We start from the raw sequence: 22,056 nt of genomic DNA, 5'->3' as shown, positions 1-22,056 counted from the left end.
GGGGAATAGTGTTCCCAACTGAGGGAACCATAAATTCAAAGACAGAGGAATATGAGACAAAGAGGCATGCTCAAAAAATATATATATATATATAAGTGCATTTAGCTCTCTGGCAGTATTGTGTTAAACAGTTTGGGGAGTCTGCAGAGACTTGTCAATCCTGAATGTTAATTAATAGCAACATTAATATTGGACATTTATGTATATGTTCAAGCAAATGCAGATACTAAAAAGAATGTTAAAATATTTTTCTTCTTATGACAAAAACAGAAAATTATAGAAAATTTTTTCTTTAGAAATGGAATTATGCTACATATGTTGTACTCAAATCTACTTTTTAAACTTACTATATAGAGGCCTTTGTCTACCATATGATATTTTAAAATATCCCAAATGAGAGACAACTGAATCAAGTGATCCTTATTAATATACTTACATCCTTTAGAGTAATGATATTTGGATGCTGTCCATAACGAAGAAGGATCTCAATTTCTTCTGTTGGGTCTCTCTTGCTTTTATCAATAATCTAAAAGGCAAATATTTATCACAAAATCTCATGAATATAAACTTTGAATGTTTGTAGCCACAGACCTTAGGTATCAACTCTCTGTGTGTGTACACACGTGCATGTATGTGTGTGCATGTGTATATGCCATTTATCATTAGGTGTGTTCAACTACCTGGCTAGACTGTTTAATTAGAAAGGTAGTCTTGATATAGATGGCAAGATTGTAAATGCTAACCCATGAGTCACATTCCCACCAATCTCTCCAGTGTAAATTTGTAGTAAGTTTAGGACTTACTAAAAACTGAAAAGCCTCAGGAAAAGGTTCAAAAATACAGTTAACATATCTTTTCTTCCACCCTTGAACGTCTTAAACTTTTGGGAATTCAGTTAACTTCTAACCCTCTACCAATACAGATAATTAAGAGCTGGATGTATCTATAACACCACCACCAGCATCTGTTTATTGAACTAACTTCATTTCTTTTAATACAGTTCTTTAATGAAATATCCCATTAGTTGTAGGCTACTTATAAAAATTAACAGTTAAGTAGAACAAACTTATTTTTGTAGCTAAATAGAACACTATGCAGAAAACCACACCTAGAATTTTACTTGTTTAGAATTAAGTTTAATTATTATAATAAAGCTCTTAAAATACTAACATAGCTTTCTAATCCTTGTATGTCAGCTGCTTCTTAAAACATTTCTCATAATGTTTTAATCTGTTAAAGTAATAAACTTGTCTTTTTAAAAAGACAAGTTTGGTTTCAATTCTGAAACAAATTTTGTGTCTTTCATATATTCAATTTTAAAACAGGTCAGTAGTAAATGTATTCAGTAAATACCCAATCACTCCAGCAACTTAGGAAAGAATATAAATCAGTATTGAGTCCAATCTTTCTGAAATAGATTTAGTTGTAAAACAAAATACCCTATATGGAGAACAGGGAAGACAATTCCACACCATCATTGAAACCAACTGCAAATGATAGTGTGGAATTAGGCAAATGGATAATTAAGAAGGTATATGGAATAGGCATGTTAAGTGAAGAGGCTCTTGGAAACCAGAACACATTGACAAGTGTCATTTTTAACAACATAATCTGATCTGCTAATCTGAGCCCAGTTTACATCATACTTGTGCTTGTGGACCTCAGATTGGTAGTATTACAGTCATGTTGGGACCTAAATCACAGGAATCTACAAATAGCTTGGAGAAAACTTCAAGGTTTTGAGCATACTGCTCCTGGTTTCTGCAATTCAAAGGGGGCCTCAGTCCATTTTTGTTTTTTTTCTGATGTGTTTATGGTGGCAAGACATATCCTTAAGCTGTACATCAAGTGTATTATTCTTTGTTTCTCCTTTTATGCAAACAACTTAAAAATTTCTATGTATTCTAGATTCTAATGAGAGCAATAGTAAGAAAATATGTTATTCGTTATTTCTATGGTTCATCTTTATATCTGACAGAAAGCCTTATGGACACCGATGACTTTTTAAAGTATTTAGATCCAAGTTTGAAATAGTAATAACAATATTACTCTCTCAATAACTAAACATATTCTCATATTTATAAACTAGTACTAAGATTCAAGAAAAGTTGGAAGCTTTAGATATTAATTGAATTGCTTGAACGGGGAGAGCAGACATTACAATTTTGAGATGTGAAAAGGCAGATACTTTGAATATAGTATTTGTTCATTCATAACTGAGATTTAAAAATCAAACTTCGGGGCTGGGGATTTGGCTCAAGCGGTAGAGCGCTCGCCTGGCATGCGTGTGGCCCGGGTTCGATCCTCAGCACCACATACAAAGGTGTTGTGTCCGCTGAGAACTAAAAAATAAATATTAAAAAATTCTCTCTCTCTTAAAAAAATAAATAAAAATAAAAATCAAACTTCATCACAGAACTAGGTGTCTTAGAGAATTCTGTCTTAGTACACTTGATGAAATGAAAATTGCTAATGATCATAAATTGTATGACCATGGCTCTTATTCTTTTGAATCACAGATCCTTTAGATGTAAAGACATTATGAAAGTTTTTGCCAGAAAAATGTAAACATACAAAATTTGGCACACAATTTTGGGGAATTCTCTGATACTCTGATGATAAAATGGGGACTTCTGAGAGTAAAAGGAATACTATTAAGAGTGAGAGGTACAAATTTGTGTTACCCTGGGCTAACTGGATTATGAATATCTTATTTTTAGCCTCAGGGGAATTAATGGTTCCAGATTAAGATCTTTGAACACCACTAGCCCAGATATTTAAATTTATCTTAACTTTTTATAACAAAAGGCACTTTTACCAAAGAGTGTACTTTTTAACTGGTACTGAGAAGTATAAGAATGAACTTAAAGAGCCATAGTTTAAATCTAAATATACTTACCTTCACTGCAAACTCCATATTTGTGGCTTTATGTATACATCTCTTGCAAACAGAGTATGAGCCAACTCCAATATCTTCTTTTACTTCATATCCATCAGTAAACTGAATACTGTTCCTGTGCAACTGCTACGAACACAATTATTAACTGATGAAGAGTTCCATAATACCTTTAGTGCATTTCATAACAAGGGAATATGTTACTTAGTATGCATTGCTGATTATAACTATAAATGTAAATGAATATTGGTGAAAATAAAAAATAATTATTTATAGCATTTATTCTACAAGTGCTGTTTTACCCTCCTGAGTTGCTCAGATTTCAGGCATGCACCACCGTACCAGGCAAAGTATACCTTTTTAAAAAGCTCATGATCAGAGAAATGATAGGCTATTCAACAATGATGCTGGGAAAAGTGGAAATCCGTATGTAATAGAATGAAAGTTAACTACTATCTCTCTCCCTGCAAAAAAATCAACTGTAAGTAAATCAAAGACATAGGATTTAGTCCAGAAACCCTGTACATACTAAAGAAAATGTAGGCCCAACATTTCAACATATTTGCTCAGGAACTGACTTCCTTAGTAAGACTTCTAAAGTGCAATAAATAAAATAAAAAAACCAATAAATGGGATGACATTAAACTAAAAAGTTTCTTCACAGAAAAAGAACCAGTCAAGAGCATGAAGAGAGAGCCTACAGAATGGGAGACAATTTTTGCCATGTGCACCTTAGATAGGGCACTAATTTTCAGGACACACAAAGAACTCAAGAAATTTAAAGAACCCAATCAATAAATGGGCAAAAAACCTGAATAAACCCTTCTTAAAAGAATATGAATGGTTAACAAATATATGAAAAAATGTTCAACATCTCTAGCAATTACAGAAATGTAAATTAAAACTACACTGAAATTTTATCTCATTCCAGTCAAAATGGCAGTTATCAAAAATACAAGGAACATTGGGTTGGAGATGTGGCTCAAGTGGTAGCGTGCTCGCCTGGCATGCGTGAGGCCTGGGTTCGATCCTCAGCATCACATACAAAGATGTTGTGTCCACTGAATACTAAAAAATAAATATTAAAAAAATTCTCTCTCTCTCTTAAAAAAGTACAAGGAACAATAAATATTGGTGAGGATGTGGGAGAAGGGTACATTTGGGGCTGGGATTGTGGCTCAGTGGTAGAGCACTTGCCTAGCATGTGTGAGGCCCTGGGTTTGATCCTCAGCACCACATAAAAATAAATAAAGATATTGTGTCCAGCTACAACTAAAAAATAATTATTAAAAAAGGGTACACTTATACATTGTTGATGGGACTGCAAATTGGTGCAACCACTCTGGAAAATAATATGGAGATTCTACAAAAATGTAGGAATCTGGGGGCTGGAGGCTGGGGTTGTGGCTCAGTGGTAGTGTGCTTGCATAGCACGTGTGAGGCACTGGGTTCGATTCCCAGCACCACATAAACAAAACAAAACAAAAAACTAAATAAACAAAATAAAGCCTAAAAAAAGTAGGAATGGAACCATCATTTGATCCAGTGATCCCACTCCTTGGCATCTATCCAAAGAATTAGAAAATCAACATACTACAGTGATGCATCCATATCAATGTTCATAGCAGCACAATTCATAATAGCTAAGCTATGGAGCCAACCTAGGTGCCCCTCAATAGATGAATGGATAAAGAAATTGTGGTATATATACACCATAAAATATTACTCAGGCATAAAGAATGACTTTATGACATTTGCCAGTCAATAGATGGATCTGGAGACCATCATGCTAAGTGAAATTAGGCAAACAACAATAAAGGGGAGGAGAGAGAAGTTCAATAGACAAAGGGTAATGAAGGTAAGGAAGGGGGATAGAAATAGGAAAGACAGCAGAATGAACCTAACATAATTTTCCCATGTACATGAGTGAATCCCACCATCATGTACCTCCACAAGAATAGGGTCCTAATTAGAATAAGATATAATCCATGCTTATATAATTTTATCAAAATGGTTTCTACTAACATCTATAACTAAAAAGAGCCAATTAAAAAAACTCATGTTCAAGGGGCTGGATCTCTGGCTCAGCGGTAGCTACTTGCCTGGCTAGTGTGAGGTACCTGGTTCAATTCTCAGCACCACGTAGAAACAAATAAAACAAAATAAGATCTATCAACAACAAAAAATATTTAAAAAAATCCCAAAAAATTCATGTTCAAGAGGAAATATTGAATATGTACAACAGAAAAAGGGGCCTATAGCTTTGTCTGTGATTTAGCCCCATTCCATTCCCCAAAGAGCTATAGGTTTTTTAAAGCACCTTTGCAAATAAGGAGACGTTTGAAACTTCTCATATACAAGAAAAGACTTATGAGAATTCAGAATTAGAACATCTGGATGGTTTAAGATGTACCACTTATTAGGTCATGTAACCTTAAACTTGTGTTTTCTCAAATGGTAATGATGAGGATTAAATGAAAATATCTGCAAGTGCTCCTGTTATTTTGGACTTTCAGTAGTCATGCTCTCCTTTCTTTACCCTTAAGTCATAGTTTTATACAAATTCTCAGGAAAAAAAAACTGCTCATGAGTTAGGGACTAATAATGTCTGGTAGTTGACAATTAGCAAATTACTGTTTCCATAAAGGGAACTGAGGGAAGTTGTGTTGCCCTTAGCTATACTGATATGAGATCCTCCGTGACTATGTTTTGCATAAAGTAGAACTTGAATTTTTTAGAATATATGTTTATGGTTGCTATGTTAAGTATAGAAGTTATAATTTAAAAAACTTTCCACACACTTATGTGCTTGTATAGTAAAAGGGAAAGACTATTCTAACATAAGCTTTGTTTAAAAATGAGTGTTTAGGGTTGGCGGTGAGCTCTGCATTACATCACCTACCTAGTGTGCACGATGCCCTAGGTTTGATCCCTAGCAATACAAAAATAACTAAATAAACAACAACAACAACAACAACAACAAAAAAAAACCAACCAGTATTTATGGCTGGGGTGTAGCTCAGTAAGAGAGTACTTGCTTAGTGTGCATAAGGCCCTGGGTTCAATCCTCAGGACTGCAACAAACAAACAAACAAACAAAACCCCATAAATAAACCTAGTGTTTAAACTGATTCTCTAGAAAGCAGAAAGCAAACAAATGACTCATGAAAAAAATTTTAGAGCAATAGTAACTTGGGCTGGGGAATGTAGCTTGGTGGTAGCATATTTAAGACCCTGGGTTTGGTCCCTAGTGTGTGCATACATGCTCACAGAGAAGCAACTTAGTCATTAAGCAAATGTAAGCATTAATTATACCCTAAAAATGATTTAATGCCTCAAAATAGATTTAGTTCTGAGTAAAAGGATGAATTAAAATTTTAAAATTTTATTTTAATTTTTAATTGACACAATAATTGTATGTATTTATGGCGTACAGTATGACATTTCAATGTATGTATATGTGTATACAATGTGTAATTAACACATCAGGGTGAATTAAATTTGTCTTTCCATAATATTAGAATGAGAGGAAAGAAATATAATGGTTTGTTGTATTATTTGTGTTCTTCTAACAATATTTAATTTACTACTCCAGCTTCCTGTTATAAACACTCCAACCTGTCTCTATGGCCTTACCTACTTTTTCTGTAACTCTGATAAACAGCTAGGATGAAGAGTAGGGGGCACTCTAAGGCAATGTCCATAACCATTTCTTCTAATGACAATGGGGGGCTCCAAAAGAATGAGGGCATAATTCTTGGAAAACTTAAGATCTGAGTTCATTTTTAGTTCTTATGCCTTTCTAAGGCAAAGATTGGTAAACTATGGCCTGTGGGGCAAATTTGGTTCACTGTATGTTTTTTGAAAATAAAATTATATTGGCACTCAGTCATGCCCGTTTGTTTATGGACTGTCTATAGCTGATTTTGTGAGACAACAGTAGAGTTGATTAGTCATGAGAGAAAAAATATAGCCCATAAAACTTCAAATATCTATTTTCTGACCCTTTACAAAGTCTGTTGACCCCTATTCTAAGGCATCAAGGAACCAGGGGACCTCAGCCCACCACAGCTAACCTGATAGAGGCAGGGAGTGAAACACATTGGCCTGATAAACATTTTGAGGCATGAGACAGGAGACAGAAAAAGTAGAAAGAATTCTATTTTCACATCACATAGGCATCTAGGATTTTGGTTCATGCAATCTTTTCAATGACATATGAAAGGAATTTCTAAAAGTAATGCTAATAATATAAAATATTTTAAATTACTTACTTAATAGATAAAATCTAATCTTATTATTCATGTAACAAACTATATCTTAAATTTCAAATTTAAAATTATTTAGGAATCCACTCACCTGAACAATTGAATGTACACCAACTGTTTGCATAGCTTGGCTTTCATCATCTGAGGTAATAGCAACAAAACTAAACCCCCGAAAAAGCTGATGTGCATTAGCACTAGGTGGAATGCCAGGTGAATCTGAAAAGAAGAAGAAATTACTAAGAATATTCCTTTGAAATGTAACTAAGGGAAGAATTGTTGATTTGTGTCCTTTATCACTTACTCTGGTGTTCTTCTCAGGCACCATGTACCTTCTGCTATCTAGGATATTTCAGTGAGGTGCTGTGTCAGATCTGTCCTGGTTACTCTACATCCTACTCTCCAAAGCCTAGAAAATAAGTCTTTTTTTTGTGTGTGGTGTTAAGGATTGAACCCAGGGCCTTGTGCATGAGAGGCAGGCATTATACCAATTGAGCTATATCCCTAGCCCAAAAGTAACTAATTCTTTTAAAGAATATAATAAATTGAATTATTGGGTTAATAGTATTTGAAATTAGTGCCATCCTATTTAATTCCCTAGAACAATGGACAGTTTTATTACCTGAGTTGTTCAATATGGTAGCCAGTAGTCACATGAGGCTACTGAGCATTTAAATGTGCCTATTGGGACTGTTTAATTTCAATTAATTTAAATTTAAGTAGCCTCATGTGGCTACTCGCTACCATACTGGACAGTGAAGCCTTATATGATAATCTATCAATGCTATGGCTCCTAGTAAGTTGGGGAGACAGGTTGATATATAGCAAATTTAGGATCTTTTGTGAATACCATCAAGTGTTATCTTGGAAAAGATTTTCTGATTGAACAAGAAAATAATCTGCCATCTTATATTTGAGTGTTCATGTTTCCTTTTTACCTTTGGGAGTTTTTGCAGTAAACTCTGGATCAAAATAAAATGTATCTTCAGGCCTGCCAGTTGCAGGCTTAAAAGGTGGGTGAATTTCTCTTCTATACAGTTTCTGGAAGAAAAAAGAGAAACTTAGACATGTGTCAATTATAAACATATTTTAAACAAGTTTTCATCCTATACTTACATTCCAGTCTATTGTTGAGAAAAATGAATGCCTTTTAATTTCTTCAACTCCATCTGGTCCTGCTCCTATAAAAAATTGGTAGGTTCATTTCAAGGAGAAATGAATAAATAGATAATTATACATATTTACTTAGTTCTGATTTTGCTTTTAATATTTGTCTGAATATTTAATAATCCCATCACAAAAAATCCACCCCCACCTCCAAATAACTCCAAACACCAACACACACACAAAAGAAACAAACTAATTAGAATTTTTACCTAATCTGTTTGCAGGATTTCGTTTGAAAAGCATTCGTAAAAGACTCTGAGCTTCAGGACTCAAAAACTGTGGCATCCCAAGTTTGGCTCTAAATAACAGATCCACATAATAACTTTTCATTTTTGAGACATCTTTATTTTGATTAAAAAAATTTAGACTTTTTATATTGAAATACTCATAAATTTACACTCAGTTATAACAGTAGAGATCCTTTACCAAGTTTCCCCAATGATAACACTTTGAACTCTAATTTAATATCACAACCAGAATAATGACAATGCATGGATCTCATTAAGATGGCCCCAGTTTTATTTGCACTATGTGTTTGTGTGTTTTTAGTTCTTTTGCCAGTTTTTTTACTTTCCACATTTTTTATTAGTGCATTATAGTATGGACATGCCATAGTTATCTTATCCATTTGCCTGTTGAAGGAATAAAACTGCTATGAATATTCATGTACAATTAAAAAATTTTAGCCCCAAAATCTTCTAATGGACTTCTTCATTTCCAGAAATTTGCAAAGAGTACTACTGTGAACATAAGGTCATCTAAGCCTTAGTTCTGTTACTAAGAACTTTGTGATGCTGGGAAAACCAATCTCTTTCTGCCCGTCTTCATAAGCAAAGGATTGGGTGGGGGCTGGGGGTTTGGCTCAGTTGTAGAGTGACTTGCCTGGCATGCATGCAGTCCTGGGTTGTTAGATCCCTAGCACCACCAAAAAAGTAAATAAATAAAATAAATAAATAAATAAAAGAAAGAAAGGAAAGAAAAGCAAAAGCAAAGGGATTGGATGCTAGATCAATGACCCTAAAACTATACACTTAGAAGTCTTTCTTGAAGGGAAATTTTAAAAATCCAACATTAAGAACGTGTACTTCATATGCTACTTTCCCCCTCTCAATCCCTTTAACAGCTCCTGCAGGGAAAGGGAACTGATTGATGGAAAAGGGGTTTGTGGAACACTGAAGACTGGCACACAGTCTGAAAACCACTGGCCTGAATGAGCTTATGGTTTGGTTCGGCTACAGTGTATAATTTTATTCTTTTTCCAAACCTACAAATTAAAGAAACCATGATCCTGTAAGTATGACAATAACAGAGTTAGAGAAAATGTCTAGAAGAGAAATTCCTATTTCAGAAATAGATCCATTTATTATTCACTGAGCTGTTACTGAGTTATTATGTGCCAGACAGTACTTAGTGCTATGGATACAGAACTAAATACAGCCCCCCCATGGTCAGTGGGGAAGATGAATATAGATAACCTTAGTACATTAGGAGGCAAATCTAGAAAAACATGGAAAGAATGCTAAGTGAATAGAATGGATATCTGATTTAACATGGGACATTCTGAAAGGCCTTCAATGTAACCTAAAGGTTGAAAACTTAGTAATTTGGCCAGCATTCCCCTAAATTGTACTGAATAACATTAAGTTCCTCCAGACATATTGTACAAATAATAAAACACTTCATTAATATTATAGAATGAATATTACAGAATATGAATTTGTACAATGCTATCTATCATAGCCTTCTATTGGAGACATAGAATAAAATACATTGCACATAAAAGGTTGAGAAATCTAGAGTCAAGAATTATCATTCTTTTTTCTCTTCTATTTTTCTGGCACTAGGGATTGAACCTAGGGACATTTTACCACTGATCTACATTCCCAGCCCATTTTATTTTTTTGAGACAGGGTCTTGCCAAGTTGCCCAGGCTGTCCTCAAATCCTCCTGGGATTACAGGCATGTGCCACCACGCTGGGCTAAGAAACCATTATTTTCTGAACATTTGTCTCCAGCACCTCTTTTTCAGAGAATTCCTATTAAGTCTGTATAATTAGAGTTCTGGCCAGGGCAGCACACACCTGCAACTCAAGAGGATTGCAAGTTCAAGACCAATCTGGGTAACTCAGCAATACCTTGTCTCAAAAGTAGAAAAGGGCTGAGGGTGTAGCTCCCGTAGTACAACACATTCCCCCCCCCAAAAAAAATTAGGGTTATATTGAACAAAACTGAAGAAGCAGTGCTATATCAGGTATATTAGGCAGAGCTCTTGAAACAGTAGATTTTTTTCCCTAAGAAATAACTCCAAGGGTAGTAGAGAATGATCTGGATTGGGAAGAGGTGGTAGGTGGTAGATATTCTACATTGGAATGTGGATAAGAGGTATCCATGGCCTAAATGCTCAGGCCCTGGGTTTAATCCTCAGCACCCACAACAACAAAACAAAAAGAATTCAATTGGCTGAATCACACTAATTATCAAATCTCACGAGTTCACCATAGTAAAAAAAAAAAAAAAAAAGAAGCAAAGTTAAAACAAACATTAAAAACCCAATTCATTAGACACCACTCCAAATGAAAGTTACTCGGGCTCTGAACAATTGGAAATAATTAAGAAAATAATAAAGTATTCTGTGTTTCTTGGACGACCCTTAAAGTTAACTAAACAGCCCCAGTCAATGAGAGAAAATTCACTGTTTCATAAAACATTTAACAAATGAGAAAGGAATAATAGTAATAGAAAAATCACCATTTTTGAATCTTTTAAAAGATAATTGATTCAAGTACTTATTTTCAATGGATTAAAACATTAGACAAAAGCATAACAGGGAACTTTGTAGTGGTGGGATCACAACTGGAATCACAGAAACTCATCACTGGTCGGACAACCTGGCATTGTAAACCTCTTAGCTTAACACAATAGGAAGCACTAAGTATAAGCTATGAAATAATCTTGCCAAAAGTTTAACAGAAAAGATGGAAGAGGGCTGGAGATGTGGCTCAGTTGTAGAGTATTATGCCTAGCATGCATGAGGCACTGGATCCTCAGCATTTGATCCCCAGCACCATAAAAAAAGAGGATAGAGAAACAAGTTAATATGACAAGGACAATAAAAAGGTTGTACATTCCTAAGAAAAGACTAATTGCTATGTAACCATGATAACAAGAGAACTATCAGAACTGGTTTTAAACCCTTACTTGATTCTCTCTTTTTTAAAATACTTATTTATTTTTCAGTTGTAGTTGGACACAATACTTTTATTTATTTATTTTTATATGGTGCTGAGGATTGAACCCAGAGCCTCACATGGGCTAGGCAAGCGCTCTACCTCAGAGCCACAACCCCAGCCCCCTTAGTTGATTTTCAATTCATTCAATTATCAATGACAATTTGCCTGGTGGAAACTTCTAAGCCAATCAATCGGTAAGTGGTCTGTGTCCCTCAAAATTAGCCAAACAGGATTGGTCTCACTCAAATAAACACATGTGAATGTCAACTGATCAATAACAATCCCTTCTTAAGTAATTATACTTAGTGATGATGTCATCCCATGTTTAGACCTGAAAATCTGCCAATTTTTAAACTCTATATTTTCTCTCAAGCCTTATATAAGATCATTGGTCTACTGTGCTAGGACTCTGCTGAGAGTGTCTCTACAAGAACAACATTATTCTTTCTTACTATGAACAACTAACAAAATCAGCTTTACATTCTTTGTTTTGGATAGTGAGGTAGTCCCTTCCCTTGACAGAAAATCTGAAAAATTTGGTTAAGAACTGGCATTTGATAACACTCAAGCATTATTACTAGATTTATTATGTAAGAAAACATGCATATTTTATTTTTGAGTCTTCTACCACAAGAAGAATTTTATTTTTATTACTTTTTTAGTTGTTGATGGACCTTTATTTTATTTATTTATATGGTGCTGAGAATCGAACCCACTGTCTCACACACTCTAGGCAAGCACTCTACCACTCTACCACTTAGCTACAACCTCAGCCCAAGAGTTTTATTTTCTGAATATGTGCATAGTTTGCTATGGCAGGCGTTTTCAGATTGCAATGCTCTCCTATTCCCAAATAAATATCATTATTCTTGGGGGAAATAAAAAAATGCATATTTGAGCAAGGAAAACTGAATTAAGGTGAGAAATGACACATCTGGAGTGTTTAAAATATTTCAGTTAAGAAGAAAAGAAGAGGGCTGGGGTTGTGGTTCAGTGGTAGAGTGCCTGCCTAGCACATGTGAGGCACTGGGTACAATCCCCAGCACCACATTAAAAAAATAAGCAAAATTAAGATATTGTGTTCATCTACAATTAAAAATATTTAAAGAAGGAAAGAAGAGAAAAAGGAATACATGAAGCAAATGTGACAAAGTTCTGATGATTGCTGAATCTGGGTGATGGGTATATGTGATACTTGTATATTTTATTTTTCAAAATTTATATTTGAAAATGTTTATAATTAAAGAAAAACAGAAACAGAAAGAATGGGCATGCAAAAGACAGCAAAGAGAAGAATGCTTAGAGAGGTAGAAGAAATAGATGAGGAAATAATAGGAAAAAATGAGGATGAGGGAGGGGCCAACAGTGTCAAATATTCCTCAGAGCGGCCTTCCTTAAGTGTCTTATCTAAAATGGCTCCTGTCCCTGCCCCTTCCCTCACACACTAAGGGGTCACTGGCAGAGTAAATTACCCTGGCTTATTTTATATCTACAGTTCCCATTACTATCTGAAAGTATTACATTTATTTACTTAAATATTAAATATTAATTCCTTATCTCTCCCACTAGAATGTAAGTTCTGTGAGACCACTGATGATTGTCTGTTTTGTTCATACTGCATCCCCAGTACCTGTATAAAGTACTCAATTACCTGTTGAATGAATTTTGTGAATGACTGGTAGATAGTCACCTTTGTGACAACCTTCCACAAGTTTTAGCAAACCAGAAGAACATTAATAACCATAGTGAGAGCAATTTCAGTAGAGTGATAGAGATGAATGACAAACAGGCTGTGGAATAAAAGAAGCCAAAAAATAGTAACAGAAAGTATAGACTATTCTTTTAGAGGCTTTGTACTGAAAGGATGTAGGAAGATGGTGTAATAACTTGAAAGGAAGGTCAGGTCAAAGAAAAGGCTTGGTTTTCATCAACACACAAGAGAGTGTCTGTCAGCTGAAAGGAGGGGGACCAGAGTAGATGGAGTGATGAAGGTTCAGTTCAGTGATGAAAGCCAAGTGAACATTCATTCATTTATGTAGTACATATTTTTACATTTTAAGAATAATATAAAATACAAAAAAAATTCAAACAAACAAACAAAAAAACCTGCCCAAATCACATAGCTTAATGATTTACCAAAGAGTGAATAATTATCTGGCCAAGAAAGATAACATTACCAGAATCCTTCATCCAATGTAACCACTTTCCTTATTTTGCCTCTAGCTTGTACCATGTAATACAGACCCTAAAAATATGTTTTAATTTTGCCTGCTCTATAAACTGTATAAATAGAAACACATAGCATTTATTCTTTTGAGTCTGAAATTCCTTTGCTTAATATTCTTGTAAGATTTATCCAAGTTGTTGTATGTAACTGTGGTTTGTTCATTTTCTCTGCTTATGGCACACCATGCTCATGGGCCAAAGATGTGGACCTGTTTTTGTATGGGTCCTAAGAATTGTTTTCTTCCTATAGAGTTGGATCAAAAAATACAAATAAAGAATAATATGTGACAGAGACTGTGTGTGGCCTATAAAACCTAAAATATTTACAGATAGTAAATACAATTCCTACTCTATTCAACTGTATAAATATACCAGGGTTTATTAATCCATTCTTCTGCTAATGAAGTACCTTCTACTAGTTCAAACAATGGTGCTATGAACAGCTTTATACTGTTTTTTAATGTGAGTTCCTTTATGCATATAAATTGAGTGCATGGCTAGGAGTGGAATAAATGCATGATGGTATATATATATTTTGTCTTTAGAAGATAATGACAAAAACTGTTCTCCAAAATGGTTATAAGAGTATTTGTATTTATATTCCTTCTAGCTATGTATGAAAGTTGCCACTGCTCTACATCCCACCAACAATATGTATTTCCAGTCTCTCATTTTTTGACTGGAATTTAAATTATATTTAATGAAAACACTTTCTTGCCAATTTGAAATAAAAATGATTTTGTATATTTTAATCTAATGCTGCTGTGGCATCAAGGCATACTGCTTCCTGCTCTGCAGGTTTTAGATACCATTGCACTGCTAATTCTCTAGTGCTTTTTTAAAAAAAATTTTTTAGTTGTTGATGGACTTTATTGTCTTTATTTTTATGTGGTGCTGAGAATCGAACCCAGTGCCTCATGCATGCCAGGCGAGCACACTACCACTGAGCCACAACCCCAGCCCCTCTCTAGTGCTTTTGAGGAATGTGTTAGACATTTCTCCTTTGCTGGAAGTCCTTGTGGTAATTTAAGGCTACATTGTATCTTTCTCCTAACATGGATTCTTTTTTTAAAAAAATTTGTTTTAGTTGTCAATGGACCTTTATTTTATTTATTGGTACGCAGTGCTGAGAATCAAACCCAGTGTCTCACACATGCTAGACAAGCACTCTGCCACGGAGCCACAATCCCAGCCCTTTTGGTACTTTTTATTCTGGTAAAACTATGCAGTTTGGGGCTAGGGTTGTGGCTCAGTGGTAGAGCACTTGCCTAGCATGCGTGAGGCACTGGGTTCGATCCCTGGCACCACATAAAAATAAAAACAAATAAAATAAAGGTATTATGTTCATTTACAACTAAAAAAATATTTTAAAAAATTATGTAGTTTGAAGGTTTTGGATATTTTTTATGATCTGCAGGTAAAGGCTGAAACACTTTAGGTGGAATTCTTTGTGTGTTTGTGTGTGTCTGTGTTACTGGGGACGGGACCCAGGGGCATTCTACCACTGAGCTATATAACTCAAGCCCTTTTTTACTTTGAGACAGAGTCTCCCCTATGTTCCCCAGGTTGTCCTTGAACTTGCAATATACCTGCCTCAGCCTCCTGAGTAGCTGGGATTACATGTGTATACCACCATACCTGACTGAAATTCTTGATTTGGTAAATCTGTGATGGAGCCAATCTGTACAAATCAGAGAATCCACACCTTTTGTCACAGTCTGTAGTTTGGATCGGAGTCTCTGACCTACTGAGCACAAAATCTCTGCCATAAGTATAGTGATTATTCTCTTTAGAAGAAACGCCGCCCTAAATGTTTGGCCTGCTAGTCTCTTTAATTTTAGCCATTCTGGTGGATATGCAGTGGTAGCTAATAGTAGTTTTAATCTTCATTTTCTTTTATTTTGTTTTTCAAGAGATAGAGTCTCCCTATGTTGCCCAGACTGGCCCAGGACTCCTGAGCTCAAGGGATCTTAACTGCCTTACCTTTCCAATTAGCTGAGACTACAGATATGTACCACCCCACAGGAAATTTTGCACTTTATGATTAATGAGTTTGAGCATCTTTTCATAAGTTTATAAACCATTGAAATTCTCTTTTATGTGGTCCCTACTTCTACCCACGTTCTTATTGTTTCTTTTTCTTATTGATTGGAGTTTGACACATTCTGGGTACAAGTCTCTTTGCCGATTCTGTCAGAAACTTCTTTTACTCTTTTTCTTTTAAATATCTTTTTCAGTTGTAGATGGATACAATATCTTTGTGTATATTCCCAATGGTTATAAATTAAGGGTATAAATACATGTAGGTTTGTTACTGTTATCTCTAATCATTGCAGAAGTCTACATAATTGTTTCAATGCTATATTGAATTACTTACAGTTATAATACTTGATACCTGGCAAAGGAAGTCTAAATATCTTAATCTTCTCGAAGAGTATTTTAGAGATTCTTGATCCATTATCATATTAGAATCAGTATATCAAACCCTCCATATAAAACTGGGTTAAATTTGTATTTTACTTGCATTGCAACTATAATTTTATTATCTAGTATGGTAGCTACTACACATATATGGCCACTGGACACTTGAAATCTGGTCATCCAAAATCTAAGTGAAAAATACATGCTGAATTTCAAACAAATATGAAAAAACTATTTATAATATGTCTTAATCATTTTTTTTTTTAACTAGAGATCGAACCCGGGGGCATTTAAGCACTGAACCACATCCCCAACCCTTTTTATTTATTTTGAGATGGGGTCTCACTAAGTTGATTAGGGCCTTGCTTGGTTGCTAAGGCTGCCTTGAACTTGCTACCCTCTTGCCTCAGCCTCCTGAGTTACCGGGATTACAGGTATGCATCACCACATCTGTTTCACTAATCATTTTTTTTTTAATATTTATTTTTTTAGTTCTCGGCAGACACAACATCTTTGTTGGTATGTGGTGCTGAGGATCGAACCCGGGTCACACGCATGCCAGGCGAGCGCGCTACCGCTTGAGCCACATCCCCAGCCCTCACTAATCATTTTTTATGTTGGTTACCTGTTGAAATGATAATATCTTGGAATATTGGGTTAAATAAAATATATTATAATTAATTTTTGTTTCTTCTTACTTTTTAAATGTAGCTCCTAGAAAACATAAAATTATGTATATGGCTTGCATTATATTTCCATTGAATAACATGATGTATAGAACCTACATCTTTATAACACTGGGTCTCTTATAATGTGAACATGGTTTATCCTTTCATGTTATTTTGGTTGTTTAAATTTCCTTTAAATAAAATTCTCTTGTTTTCTGCATAGAGTTCTTGTATAACTGTTGCTGGATTTAACCCTAGGGATTTGAAAATATTTTTTTTTTTTTTTGGTGGTACTGGGGATTGAACCCAGGGTGCAGTACCAGTGAACTATATCCCTATTTCTTTTTATTTTGAAACAATGTCTTGCTAAATTACCAAGGCTGGCCTCAACTTGTGGATCCTCTCCCCTTAACCTTCCAAATAGTGTGGATTACAGGTATTCACTGCCATGACTGTGGAATTAAAATATTTTATTATTGTAAACAGTATCTGCTTTAAAATTGTCATTTTCTGTTACTCACATACAGAATTTACTTTTTTGCCTGCTTTAACATACTGTCTAGTACCACTGGTACAATGCAGATGGAAGTGGAATAATGAACATATTTATCATATTCCAAATCTCAAAAGGTAAAGCTTTCAGTATTTCACTACTCACATGAAGATAATGAGTACTCGAAACCTATGTAGTTTGTTTATATTTAAACCAGGTAATAGTGATGAATTTACTAGCTATTTCTTTATTTTTTCCCTCGAGCTTTATTTATTTATTGTTTTTTGGCTATTTCTTATACTACATGTCCAACACTCTAAAATCTCATTTTTTTAGTATGAAGCCTTTATTTTAGAATATCAAAACATCTTCATTAGGGAGTACTTACTTAAGGATCATTGTCATTGTTTCTTTTCGATCTTTTCCTTGGAAAGGTAGTGTGCCAGTGAGCATTTCAAACTACGGAAAGGTAAAATAATCAGAGGTATTAGCCAATAAATATAAAATCTCAAGGCCAGAAGTACAGAAAGTATTATCTTAATTATAAGTCAAATGTTTAATACTTACACTATATTTATTACAGAAATTCCTGACAAGTCCTAAAAGATAATTGAGCTCTGTAGTTTTCTTAAATAAATTAATCATTTTATTTATTTTTAAATCACATTTCAAATGGCAACTTAAAAGTGTAGATATGTGAATAACCTGACAGATGTCAATTTCATATAAACTTTTTTTTTTTAACCAATACTGGGAATTGAACCCAGAGGCACTTTATCACTGAGCTTTTGCTACATGCCAAACCCTTCTATTTTTTAAGATAGTCTCTGTAAGCTCCTGAGGCTGGCCTTAAACTTGTGATTCTCTTTCCTCAGTCTTCCAAGTAGATGGGATTAAAGATGTGCACCCACTGGGCTTGGCAAAAACTAAGGAGTTTTGTAGTCCTTCTACACTGCAGGCAATATTTTTTCTTATTTATTATATATACTATAAAATATGGAAAATAAAAATACCAATTTCTCTCTTATAGAATTCACTTTTGATTATCCTTTAATACACAAAGCAACAAATCCCAATTCTCCGAAAGGCCAAAAATCCAAACCTTACCATTAACACACCAAAAGACCACCAGTCGGCGCTTTGAGTATGACCTCTACGATTAACTACTTCTGGAGCCATATATTCCACAGTTCCACAAAAAGAATATGCCTTCTTTTCATGGTCAATAGACTCTTTACTTAGGCCAAAATCTGCCAAAATAAATACCCCACAATGATTTTCACATATAAATTTTAAACTCTGAATTCCAAAATTTATATTATTAAAAATTCTAACTCAGGTTTTAAACATAATGTATTAGTCAATATTTGCACCATAAATAATCTTAGAAGAAATTATATAGAAGAGAGAATTTTAATAAAATGAAGGTTTTTTTTTTTACCTGTTAACTTGATGTGGCCTTCTTCATCAAGAAGTATACTGAAAGAAAACAAAGTCAGAAAATCTCTCAAATAGTGATGTATAGCAACTAAAATGAAATAACTTTCTTAAGCATCAGATCACATTTATTCTAAAATATTGCTTTAGACTTGAGAATTACAAAGCAAAGGTAAAGGGTGAAAATATTTTTGGATACATGTTTACAAAAGACCCAAAACAATGCTATAACTTAGATTAATGAACAATAGGCACTCAAAAACTATTAGGGGAAACCAAACCAAATAAGCTATATCCTTCTAAGCTGTTCTCCCCCCCCCCCCCACACCGCCCAGTTGGCCTGACTAAATATTCCAGTTTCATTTTCATGGTCATTTTTTAAAGTATCTAATTCAAGCATCCTTCCCAAGTTCTTTTTTCCTGATACAACCTACATAATCCTGTTCTCAACATACCATGTTCCCCACATTCCTCATTTTCACTGACCTATCCCTTCACTATAGACATTCCTCAGTGTTTTCTGGGGAATTACTAACATCTTATAGTAACTTTTTCTTCTGTTTGAATATTTATTTCATCAGGAATAAATTTCATATGATAGAATTTGGGAAAATAACAAGGAAAAACTCAGTAATTATTTGTAAAATAAAAAAAGAATCATATGGATGGGGATATAGCTTAGTGGTAGGGAGTTTTGGATATTAGCATTTATGAGGCTCAGGGTTCCAGTCCTAGTACCAACAAACAAACAAACAAACAAACAAACAAAAAAACCCAATAAATAACATATGAAATGTATCCAAAAACAAAATAAATGACAAACACATGTAAAAGTATTACAATTTCTAAATAATCACTTAAAAGGGTTCCAAAGGAACATTTTCTCTATTGCCCGTCACAATATGTAATTTAATTTCTGCACATAACATTTTAAAGTAATAATAAAAATAGCTGATAAAAATGATGGTTACACAACTCTGAATATACCAAAAACCAATTAATCAAACTTTGAGATGGGGTCTTGCTATGTTGCCCTGATTTACCTCAAATTCATGGGCTCAAGCAATCCTCCTGCCAAATCCAAAGTGTTGAATTTATAGGTACACACCACTGACTGAATTATATATTTTAAATGGATCAGTTATATAGTATGAGAATTATACCTCAATAAAGTTATTCTTCAACCTCTTAAGTCACTGGGATTACAGGCATGCACCACCAATATCAGTTTTTTTTTAATTGGTGCATTATGATTATACATAACAGATTCATTGAATTAAAATAATTCAATCAATTTTATTTTCCAGTACCTACCCTGTCCCTCCCCCTGACCCTTTTCTTTACTTCACTGGTCTTCCTTTTATTTTCAAGAGGTTCCTTTTTTCAATGTTTGCTTCTCCATTACTGCTACTAAAAGAGTTGTGGAAATTTTGCTCAATTCAGACTTAAAAGTTGAAATTATAAGAAGAAATTCCCAATAAATGGTATTTGGGGGAAAGTGTTAGCTCTATAACATTCTTCATATCAAAGAATTTCTAGACTGAATTATAGTTAAAAAACACAAAATTAGAAGAAAAACATATGATCATGGGATTGGGAAAAGCATTTTGAACAATAAAAGTCATGAGAGAAAACACAAAAGAAAAAATGGATTGATGTAAGAAAAAAGTGTGTAGATTAAAATAAATTTAAAGAATGGAAAGCTGGGCACAGTGGCACATGCCTGTACTCCCACCTACTTGGGAGGACAAGGCAGGAAGTCACTTGAGTTCACCAATTCAAGACCAGCCTGGGCAACACAGTGAGACCCCTGTCTCAAAAAAAAAAAAAAAAAGTAGAAAATGCAGATATAACGTGGGTCAAATGTCTATTTTTTTTTTTTTTTTTTTTGGTGACAGGCTGGCTCCAACAACTCTCTTGTCTCATCTCAATCTCCTGAGTAGTGGGGACTCTAGGTATATAGGTGCATGTGATGCATGTGACAGCACTTAGCTAAACAGTTAATGCTCTTATTTGTGAAATTCTTTTTTTTTCTTTTATAAATTAATGGGAAAAACAACATTCTAAAAGAAATACAAGCAGCAAAGGTTATGAACAGAAAACTCACAAAAATACAAACTTCCAATAAAACATACTTCAACCTCATTAGGAAATCAAATAATGCAAATGAGGACAATATTTTTGTTTAACCAAGATTTTAAAAGTATAGAATATAGAGTGTAACAGAGATGTTACACACAGGTACACTAATGTAATTTTGTGGGAGTTTTATGAAGTCACTTTATTTTTTATGACCGCCTAAACAATTATATTACATTATATTCAACTTAGTAGAATGATTCCTTACTTTTCTGGTTTTAGGTCTCTATAGATTATTCCCAGGCTATGTAGATGATCTAAAGCAAGTGCAAGTTCAGCCAAGTAGAATTTGACATCTTCTTCTGTGAACATCACCTAAAATAAAATAATTTTTCTATCTTTATTTTCTTTTAAGGTCTGTGAGTTTTATTAAAGTTCCACTTTAGAGTTTAAATAATTAAAGAGTTTATAAATATGCTAATTAGACTTTGCCTTATCCACAATTTACTCATGAAAGAAATTTGCAAAATAATCTAATTGGTCAATAGCAATCACTTATTAAATGCTAACTATGCACTGTGGGGGAAATAGGTTTACATTTTATTTAAAAACTATATTTCGATTGTGCCACTTTTGTCTCGCCATAGTAAGAGCTTAGAAATGAAAAGTTAAAATGCATGCTGAATTGCTACTACTCATTTTACAGTTAATCTTGTGGATATATTATCACTTCTGAAAAACTATGAAAGAAGCTGGGTTAATACAAGGATAGTTTGTCAATTTTAAATCCTACTTTTAGGATAAATTCAAAAGATAGGAAAAAAAAACTCTTGTAGCTCAGTTTCTTCAATGTAAGAATCTTGTGCCAGTGGAGAAAATATAATATTGAAATATAACAAAGCTTTAATTGAAACAGGATGAGTATAAATAGATTTAAAACAGACATTAATCATATACCTCTTTGGATAAGCGTGTAAACAAATCTCCTCCCCTGAGAAAATCCAAAATAAGGTATAACTTCCCTTCAGTTTGAAAAGCTAAATGAAGAAAAGAAAATTCAACAATTGTAGTTCATTTTTTAGGTTTATATTAGGAAAAGTCATTCATAAACAAATATTACTTTTATCAAATTAATGATTACATCAGAGATTTAAACTTACTTTCAACTTAGACA

General features: G+C 34.0%; 1 protein-coding gene across 9 annotated transcripts in view; it reads right to left on the bottom strand.

Annotated features, from left to right (window-relative positions):
* Rps6ka3 (ribosomal protein S6 kinase A3) overlaps positions 1–22,056 on the bottom strand; it is a 107,588-nt gene that overhangs the window by 16,134 nt on the left and 69,398 nt on the right. For all 9 annotated transcript variants that reach the window (XM_021732897.3, XM_078035035.1, XM_005334821.5 and 6 more), the window contains 11 exons: positions 21,840–21,919; positions 21,151–21,257; positions 18,808–18,845; positions 18,474–18,616; positions 17,755–17,825; positions 8,538–8,626; positions 8,278–8,342; positions 8,100–8,202; positions 7,256–7,380; positions 2,900–3,025; positions 437–526 (listed from right to left, as the gene is read on the bottom strand). In XM_021732897.3, coding sequence (XP_021588572.1) covers positions 437–526; positions 2,900–3,025; positions 7,256–7,380; positions 8,100–8,202; positions 8,278–8,342; positions 8,538–8,626; positions 17,755–17,825; positions 18,474–18,616; positions 18,808–18,845; positions 21,151–21,257; positions 21,840–21,919 — 1,037 coding nt within the window. The remainder of the gene's footprint in view (positions 1–436; positions 527–2,899; positions 3,026–7,255; positions 7,381–8,099; positions 8,203–8,277; positions 8,343–8,537; positions 8,627–17,754; positions 17,826–18,473; positions 18,617–18,807; positions 18,846–21,150; positions 21,258–21,839; positions 21,920–22,056) is intronic.

Source organism: Ictidomys tridecemlineatus, chromosome X (genome assembly GCF_052094955.1).
Source record: "Ictidomys tridecemlineatus isolate mIctTri1 chromosome X, mIctTri1.hap1, whole genome shotgun sequence".
NCBI lineage: Eukaryota > Metazoa > Chordata > Mammalia > Rodentia > Sciuridae > Ictidomys > Ictidomys tridecemlineatus.
This window is presented reverse-complemented; position numbering and strand designations above follow the sequence as displayed.